Genomic DNA, 10,154 nt, shown 5'->3' with positions numbered 1-10,154 from the left:
CTAACAACTTGGCAGAGTGTTCAACACTATGTCGATTGCCAAATCTTCATCAAAATTCACATTCAACTTGATGAGACTATCCACGTATCGTTGCATTCTTGAAATGTGGTTGCTTACAAACTCACCATCGTTCATCTTGCTTGCAATGAGGGACATTACCACCTCGTACTTCTCTTGACTAGCTCGCTTATGGTACTTTTCCATAAGGTCCTTGTTCATATCGTACAACCAGTAATCCTTATTGTGTCTCTGCAATTTTGGAGTCATCGTGGCTACCATGATGCAAGCAACTTTTGATGCATCCTTGTAGTGTTTCTCGTAGGCATCCATCTCTTCAGGAATGGCCTTTGTTTCATCGATCTCATCGAGTGCTTTCTCGAGGACATACTCCTTATCCTCAAAACGAAGAGCCATTTTCATGGTGCGCATCCAGTCATTGTAGTTGGTGCCATCCAATTGCACCTTCGAGCAGATGCTCAACAGAGAGAAGTTGTTGTTGTTGTTGGAGGAACCATAAGTATCGTTAGGAGTAGACATCTTTAAAGAGAAAAAAGATAGTTTTAGTTAGATAAGAATAATCCTCAATATAACACCCAAATGAAATATCAAGGCTAGGATCCAACTAAATAATTCACAACTTATAAAAGGGATGTCGTAATCTAAATGTAAATTATATAAAGGTAGGTAAATGACGATTTACCAATTTCATCATCGAAAACGAAATTTTAACGAATTTTTTTTTAAAATGAAATTCCTAGATCTTTTGAGAATCATTGAACTTTTCAATGGCATGGTTAATCTCAATTATGCTCTTCCATTTGTGACTGGAATACTGAGGATCACAAACAAGATGTGAATAACCATGCAAATTAACTTGGTACTCTTGATGTCATTTATCATCTCATTTTAATGTGCTGGTTAACCACACACGCTTCATTAATCAATGATAAATTTCGAGACACCAATTGCCACTCTTTATTCATCCCTATTAGTGTTCCGGTTAACCACATGCGCTCCACTGACGTCTCATAAAGTGCAATGTGTTATTTCATGGGTTAGCATACAAGTTCACGTTTTTTCCTAAAGTAACTAAGATTGGGAATTTTATAAAAAATATGTTTAGTTACTTTATCATTCATTATACTTATTAATGAGGTTTAGGTTTTTCCTATCGAACTCGTTCGACTACCGACCCTCTACCAATCAAGGAAGCGGTGGGTGAGATTGGACACCTATTCAATCGCCATTTTATAGGCAATTTCCTTATACCCTCTTATAGATCGGCTTCGTGAATGAGGCGTACCAGCGATTCGACTGACTTGTCTTATATATATATATATATATATATATATATATATATATATATATATATATATATATATATATATATATATATCTTTATACCTTAATAAGCATTTACCTCCAAATGCTGAATTTTAAGAGGTACAAGGCTTATTGCATTATTTACAACAATTTTATGCATTGCAGAATAAGTTTGTCAACAGTTGAAAAGTCAAAGATGGAATTTTGAATCAGTCAATCACAACCTGTTATCATTATCTTCCCTTAAATTTCGGCCGGTGGAGATGAAAACCCGCTCAAACAAGTCAACAAATTGATATTTTCACTGAATCCTTGTGATTCCTATGGATCTGTACATCTTGCTTCATCCAACTTCGTCCACATTTGCTCTACTAAGTACCTCTCTCTTACTCACCGGTCACATCCACTGTCTCCGCACCACTAACACCGTCGTTCCACTTCTCCAACCTCACTTCTCTAACACGAACCTGCTCCTGCATTCTCCGCCTCTCTCATTTGTCCTTTCTCTTTCACGATGAATTGGGTTGCTAGACTGTACCCTTTAATCGATGACCACCAAATACGGATTCACCAAGGTACTCCCTTATCTTCGTATGTGGGAACACTTTTTCTATTAGAGACGCAAAAGGCTTCTCTTTGATCTGTCTATCTCGCTCCATTCAAGTTCATGAGAAACTTTTCATGTGACTTTTTTGTTACCTTTTCATTATCAGATTTCGTTTGTCGTAGGATAAAATCAAGAAGACCAACAAGAAATAAAAATATTTATGTGTGTGTAACGATATCATGCTCCAAACCTCATTCTCAATCTCGATTTTAATCCTTGAAACTTACTCTCGATCTTGATATTCTACAGATAAGAGACAACTACAATTTCAAGCCCTAAATTTCAAAGGTAAGCAACGATTTCAAACCCTAAAAATCACTCTTGATCTCGATTTCAAGCCCTAAACCACAATCTCGATTTTGATTTTGATGTTTTGCAGATAGGAGATAAGATATGATTCCATGCCCTAAGCCTCTCTCTCTAGTTAACCATCAAGGACACAAAACATTACGATTTCGTTTTTTTTTTCTTTTCTTCTTTCGATTTGTTGCATAAACATCAATTTTTGCTACATAAATTTAAAACTTAAAGATATTTTGAGGAATTTAAGGGTTGGATTTCACATATGTATGTATGTTTAACAGGTGAACCTGAAAAGTAGAAGGTTTGAAAATGGTTGGAGGCAATTAACAGGTGTGTATCTTTGTGTGTATGTGTGTGTATCTATATGTGTTTTTATGTGTAGTCGTTTGTACATGTGTATACATATGTGTACCTTTATAGGTGTATATATATGTGTGTATTTATGTAGGAGTCTAATGTGAATATGTTTATATGCAGGTGTTTTTATTTGTTTTTGTGTTTTTTTATGTAGGCGTGTGTATCTGTGTAGGTGTATATATAAGGTAATAGCTTATGATTTTTATTCTTCTCTTTGGAAGGGTATTTTCTATGGATGAATCTGACTATAAATATTGGTTCTGCAGGCAATAGGCTACAAATTTTGATTATGCAAGATTAAGATGGAGCAAGTTTTCGGTTAAATCTACTTTAAAGCTGAACATCTATCTATAGATGAGTGGCTACAGGTTTGTGGTTTTCATGCTATATCTCCTTAAATGCCAAAGCTTGCTTATATTGTATTCTCCTTTTTATGAAAATTTTGTAATTAAACTTCTGAACATATATTTGTGAGTGAAGGATAAAATAGGATGAGCAAGGGAATATGGAAATGGAATGGGAATCAGTAGATGCCAATCATATTCTATGGAGAGGTTTGTTAATTTTTTTATACCAGTTTTATCTTAATTTTTATCAAAACAATTAAAGCCGACTTCTAAACGTTACTGTTCATAAGCCGGGCTGGTTTTAATTAATAGTTTTTTCAAGATTGTGATTTTAATGAGTTACTGATTTGTAATTTATAAGAGGTCCTGCATCTACTCAAAAATGGTGAGTTTTGAGAATTTCATTTTCTGGTTTATATTTCTTTGTTCTTGTATCTGTATGTGAGTTTTTTTTCTCACAATTTGAGTTTTCTGATTATGTTCCCCTGTCACTTTTCATTTAGATTAAACCGCATGGAGTTGTCTCTAACATACACCATATAGTTGAAAGTATTTAATTTTCCCTTCTAGGTTAAAAACTTATTCGTAAAAATGGCGAAATTGTTAACAAAATGAGTACCAGGGGCATAACAATCAACATCACACACCAAACATGACAACAAACTCCACACAGCTCCAAAAGCAAGGGAAAGAAGATGAGACCTTCAAAGGCAACAGCTAAAGAAAACACCAAGCAGGGGCAAAAAGGTCAAAACAACATAAAACACTTCAAATGGTCAAAAAGTATGTGTTTGTAATGTGTGTGTCTGTAATGTGTTTCGGTGTGTGCGTGCTGCGTTAGTGTCCTCAATTTATATTAAATGAAGTAATTTCGTTTAAAATTGAGTAATCCATAAGAAAATTATTCTACATCTTTTATTTTTTAATCACGTATATCATCTTACAAGCATTTTGAGCAGATGAGAAGGGAAGCAACAACAATCAAAGATTTAAATAATCCAAAATCAAGTCAAGATATGTGAGGGTGGGGTTACTGTTGTTGGCATGTTACTTGACAACAAAAATGAAATGGATAGTTCAATTTTACAATACTACCACTAGCCAAATAACAAATATAAAAAATGGCCCCTGTGAACTAATTTGTAATATTAAGAAATTGCTAACTTGGACAATTCTATTTGGTTATAGCTATTTCTTATATTTACCACGTGGTGTTATTGAAATCTTGATTTGTTTTGGAAAATAAATTAAGCAACGTTAATTAAATCTAAAAATCCCTAACATACTTTTATTTAAGTTTGACACTTTTAGGTTTGGTTGTAAAATATTAATATTTTTCAGTTTACCTAATAATTCATTTCAAGCTTGACAAAATCCAATATCAAATTTCATTTTAAACTTGGTTTTGCATTACTCTACACACAAGTGTGTTGGCTTTCCCTATGTTGACCAAGTACTCCACATATCCAATTGAATTGGTCTAACCTCCTATACATGTTATAAAAGCATTTCCACTATATCTCTCATCCCACTCTCAACCATCGGTCTTCATGAAACCCTGAAATACCCTCCCCCAAAACTCAGCCTCTACTATCACCACTCACCGCCACTGTTACAAACTATCCGCACCCGTCGCTTTGCGCGGGTAAACGGCTAGTATATATATATATATATATATATATATATATATATATTTATATATATATATATATATATATATATATATATATATATATATATAAATTACATTTTAAAAATATTTAGTTTATACAATTAAAAACATTATTAAAGGTATATATATATATATATATATATATATATATATATATATATATATTAGACCATTAATGTTACATATAATATAAGGGTGTAATTTTAAAACTTTTCAAAAAATACTAAGGTTATATTTTAAAATTTCAAAACTAATATTCAATTAAGTAAATTAAAAGAATAAAACCAATCAAGAATTCAAGATAAGGATATCAAATTACATTTTAAAAATATTTAGTTTATACAATTAAAAACATTATTAAAGGTAATTATCCTAATCAATTAATGATATATCTTAAAACTGAAAATTGTGGATCTGATAGTCCAACACGCCGTGGTAAACAATCACCACGCCGTGTTAGGACGATTTCGCAAGCTAGCACGCCGTGTTGGAAGAACACCATGATGCGTTTGCGGTAGAGAATGACGATTCTGTTTATTCCTTCTTGTTTAAGTTCAACCATTGTACAAATTCAATAGAAAACAAGACCTACGCTCTGATACCACTGATGGGTATTATGCAAAACATATAATCCTATGTGTGCTTGCAACCCTAAATAATTTTGATCTACGTTTTCTCTAATTGAACATACAATATGAACAACAATGTAGAAACCCTAGAACACTAGTATATAATCAAAATACACAATTAGGCTATTAAAACATACCTTGATTGTTATATAGCAATAACAATGCAACTCCTTAGTGTTGTTGAAGCTTTGAGAACAAGCGTCATAGTTGTCACGCCTCTAGTGGTTCACACCCAATACTAGCAATGGAAGACGATTGAGAAGGAGGAGGAAGACTTCAAATTTTCAGCTGGATCTCTTGGAAAAAAAGTGGCCAAAAATTGTAGGGTTATGTCCCTATTTATAGTGCAGGAAGGAAACCTTAGATAAGCCCAAATCCAAGATTATCTTAAATCGGGTAATTATCCACTTTCCTGATTATCCATTAAAGACTATTCTAGAAACCCTAAGGCATATGAAAATCGTCCATAGCCTATGGAGGGTTCTAGATTGCCTCTTGCTCAACTATTGAACAATTGCACTTCAGTCCCTACACTTAATTAATTCTTTTAATCTCAAAATTAATTCCAATTAATTTCTGATTAAATATTACTATTTCTAATTAATATATTATTCTCGTAATATATTAATCAAATAATAAATCAACCACTTTCTTCAAAATCATCATTCCCAGTTGTCAGTCTTGAGGGAAACCCAAAATGATTGTGCTACTATCAATTTAAGTATATACCAATTCTAGTTATGGACTTAGACACCTAATCCAACAAATACGACACACCACAACACACATACAATGCATGCACAGGCATAATTATGGACTTAGACACCTAATCCAACAAATACAACACACCACAACACACATACAATGCATGAACAGACACGAGCTTTCAGTCTGACTAGACCGCCTTCTGAGGCCTACAATACATATGTACCGCTCACTTGGGCCTCCAGTCCGCGACTTGTCCCCTTCCATGCCTGCAACAAACACCTAATCTGCATGTGGCTTACAGTACACCCCTGGCCCACCCAAGTATCTTGGCCTACCACACAAAGCAAGACCGTCTCAACCCAACATCTGATATGTCGAAATATAAAACAAATAAACAAACAAATAAGAACCTGAACACATATAACTATCTACACTAGTCTACCTGTCTAACAGCTTACTACCGTAAACCGTTCCTCATACAATACTCTATGTAACCACTATAAAATCACTAATAAATGCACATCTATATGTAATCAGAGGTGAGATAGACAGTCGAACGTGTGATCCCACTCTAAATCCACAACCAAACAAGGAGCTGTTGGATTAAGGTGTCTAAGGTCCTAACTAAATTAGTGTAATGTTGATGAATAAAAGTAAAGTCCTTTTTGTGTTACCCTCATAACCAAGAAATGGCTTGGATTGATTATAGGAGAGAGATAACTGATCTGTTAATATATTATATGATTAATATATTAATTAGAAATATCAATAATTAATTAAGAATTAATCATAATTAATTATAGGTTAATTAGAATTAATTAAAGGTGTAAGGGATGAGATGTAATTGTTTAATAGTTGAAAAGAAGAGAGGATCTATAACCTCCCTATATGTTGGATGGTTTTGGAGCCCTTGGATAGGGTTTATGGAAGCCTCCAACTCGTAAAAGGAAACTAGATAATTATTGGATTAAGATATTATTATTTTGAATTCAAATATAGGATATTTAGGATTATCAGACAACTATATAAAGGGGAACACCCCTTGGATTTTCAGCACTACCTTCACCATAACGATAAATCCGAAATTTCTCATCCTCTCCTCTATCTCCTTTCAATCCTAGGGTTTCCTTGAGTTTTTGGGTGTGACACAATGGATGCTACCATACTTTTGGAGCTAGTTTTCCAAGGAGACTTCAAGGATTTGATTAACTTAATTCGATTTAAGGAAAGGTATGTGGTTCTACTCACGATTTCGATTTCATAAGGTCTTTATTGTTTTGTTTTATAAGTATGTTGCTATTAATAGTGAAAAGGCATAGATCCATTTAGGTTGCATGTACTCTTAAGAGTTAAGTGAAATTATGCATGTATAATGTAATTGTAACTTAAAAATCCTAATATTGGTATCAAACCCATGCCTTTTCAATTACTAGTGTATAAAATATGAAACCAAAAAACTAATAAATTGAAATTTCGTCTGGCCACGACGTGGACAAGCCTCTGCCATGTTGTGGGAACTACCTGAAATTCAATTTCAGGATTTTCTTGCGTTATTCAACAGATAGGATAATTATTAGTTAATCAATATTATTTTAAATGATTAAAATCTGAATATAATAAATAGATAATTAGAAATCCTAATTTGAATAAAAAGAAATTTAAAAATAAGGTAATTATCTAATTATAAGATAATTTAGTTATCCTTTAATAAGATTTATATTAATTAATTAAAAGGTTAATTAATAATAATTCTTAAATCTTATTTAGTTCAAATATTAATTAATTAAAACTAAATTGGATTAATATGGTTTGAACATTGTAATTTAAAACTTTTTATATACCATATATATATATATATATATATATATATATATATATATATATATATATATATATAAGTGTGTAATATTATATCTATCACTAAATGTCAGTCGAATCGTTAGTATGCCTCATCCACGAAGCCACACGATAAGAGTGGTATAAGGAAATGACCTATAGAATGACCGTTGAATGGGTGTCTTTTTCACCCACCGTTTCTTTGTATGGTGGATGGTTGTTAGCCGAATGGGTTTGATAGGACATAATCACATTAAGTATAATTTATAAAGTACTAGAACTTCCTAAAAAATCTCACTCTAGTTACTTTAGAAAAAATGTGAAATTGTATGTTAATCTATAAAAACACACATCATTTCTTTGCAAGTCGTTAGCGGAGCGTGTGTGGTTAACTAGAAACACTAATGTTGGACTACAATGATGAAATGACGACACGTACTCGAATTTATGGTTGTTAATGGGGTGTGTGTGGTTAACCGACACATTAATGTGTAACAATTGCGACTTTTGGCATTGATAGTTATTTACGAAAAGTGACCAACGTCGAATATAATAGACTTAATACGTAATATATATCAATATATGATAAAAATATAAGTTTAGTGTTAAGATAAATATGAAAAATCAAACGAATTGTCCGTAAGTCGTAAAAATTAGTGCGCCGAAACATATATATATATATATATATATATATATATATATATATATATATATATATATATATATATATATATAGAGAGAGAGAGAGAGAGAGATTTAGAAAGTGTGTGTCTTCCTGATTCCAAAAATATAAATTTCGTAAAAATCCGAGTTCATATGAAAGAAATATGAATTTTATAAGATATAAAAATCACTCGCGTAGTTAAAAATTATTAATATAAAAAGCTACGAAGAGAATGGTTGACTTTTGGGTAAAATTTACCAAAAGGAAAATCATAATACTCTTTAAGATAAGAATTTTGATAAAAAGAACGTCAAAACGGAGTCCATACGAGAGAGTTACGATTTTTGCAAAATCATTCAATCATACAAAAATAAGGGCTAAAAATAAAATTCGAAATTAGCCAATACAACCTAAAGGAAAGTTGTAGTACCCGTTGAGAGCTACGTGTGGATAAAAAGAACATCGAAAATGGCGCTCGTATGAATGAGATATTGATTTTTGAAGTTTTGCGAAATGTACCAGGTGCAAGTAGATTGCACATCGCGCACAAGGTTCTAGAAGGGGGCAACACAGATCACCAGCCTTTGGACACGTGTCGCACTACGAATAGAGCCACGCCACCTGTGCACGGTTCACCCCAAATGCACGACACACATCTAAATTCTCTCCGCCTATAGATAGGTCGCCTGCATTCTTTCGAATCACACAATTCACTTCACAAAAAGTGATTGTGATTCTAATTTCATTTTAATTTGATTTGATTTTAAATTTTCATTTTGTAGCACCCGATTCCTGGTACGTATTTAATTTCATGAAATTGCAATTTACTCTGGGACTCGGCGAGTGTATGAACAGACTCGGCGAGTCCAAGGCAATCTCCCAACTTATGAAGACGGACTCGACGAGTTCAAGAGGAACTCGGCGATTCATAGACTGAACATCTTCTTATGGATGACGATGAACTCGGCGAGTCGGTTGAAGATTGTCTGATGTGTTGTTGAAGGCGAACTCGTCGAGCTCTTGCTAGACTCGACAGGTAGGGACGGGTTTAAGATATTTTGTGGTTATGGGGACTCGACGAGTTGGCGGCCAACTCGGCGAGTCGACTCAACCAGATGTCGACTTTGACCAAAATTTGACTTTGACCATGGATTTGACTTAGACATTGATTGGTTTTGGGTTGACCCTTGTAAGGGTTACGAGTAGGAGTATGAGTTGATAACTTGGAAGAGTTGTCGTGTAGGGATTGAGGAGTCAGGGAGACTCGATTTCCACATCGAGATCAGTGCAGGCACTACGCGACATTGAGGTGAGTCACCTTCTGGTAGGAGTGGGTCTACGGCCACAATTCCGGCCCACTAGTAGGAGTTGTTTGCTAGATGACTGTCTTTGTGATAATTATCTGATGTGGTTATCTGATATGCTTTATGTGCTAGGATGCTATGACATATGTGTTAGTAGTGGTAGGGGTGGTATAGCCCTAGTTACCTGTTGAAAGATACCGAAGGGGTAGATAGTACCCATGCATGCCTAGTAGTATGATTATGATATGCTATAATGCGATCAATATGCTTATGATATGTTATTATGAGATAGTGGTTGGGGGTGACATAGTTCCCAGTTACCGGTTGAAAGATACCGAAGGGGAGGTTAGCTCCCAGTTACCGGTTTAAAGATACCGAAGGGGAGGTTAGCTCCCGATTACCGG

The 10,154-nt window shown here is 33.8% G+C and overlaps 1 protein-coding gene across 1 annotated transcript; it reads right to left on the bottom strand.

Annotated features, from left to right (window-relative positions):
• Positions 1–537, bottom strand: LOC145111656 (uncharacterized). The gene has a single exon (XM_079047916.1). The coding sequence runs from the start codon at positions 535–537 to the stop codon at positions 1–3; it is 537 nt and encodes a 178-aa protein (XP_078904042.1).
• Between the last annotated feature and the right edge of the window lie 9,617 nt (positions 538–10,154).

The sequence above is a fragment of the Lactuca virosa genome, chromosome 5, assembly GCF_052849685.1.
Source record: "Lactuca virosa cultivar CGN04683 chromosome 5, Lactuca_virosa_CGN04683_v6, whole genome shotgun sequence".
NCBI lineage: Eukaryota > Viridiplantae > Streptophyta > Magnoliopsida > Asterales > Asteraceae > Lactuca > Lactuca virosa.
Note: the sequence above shows the minus strand (reverse complement) of the source record. Positions and strands in the feature narration are given on the sequence as shown.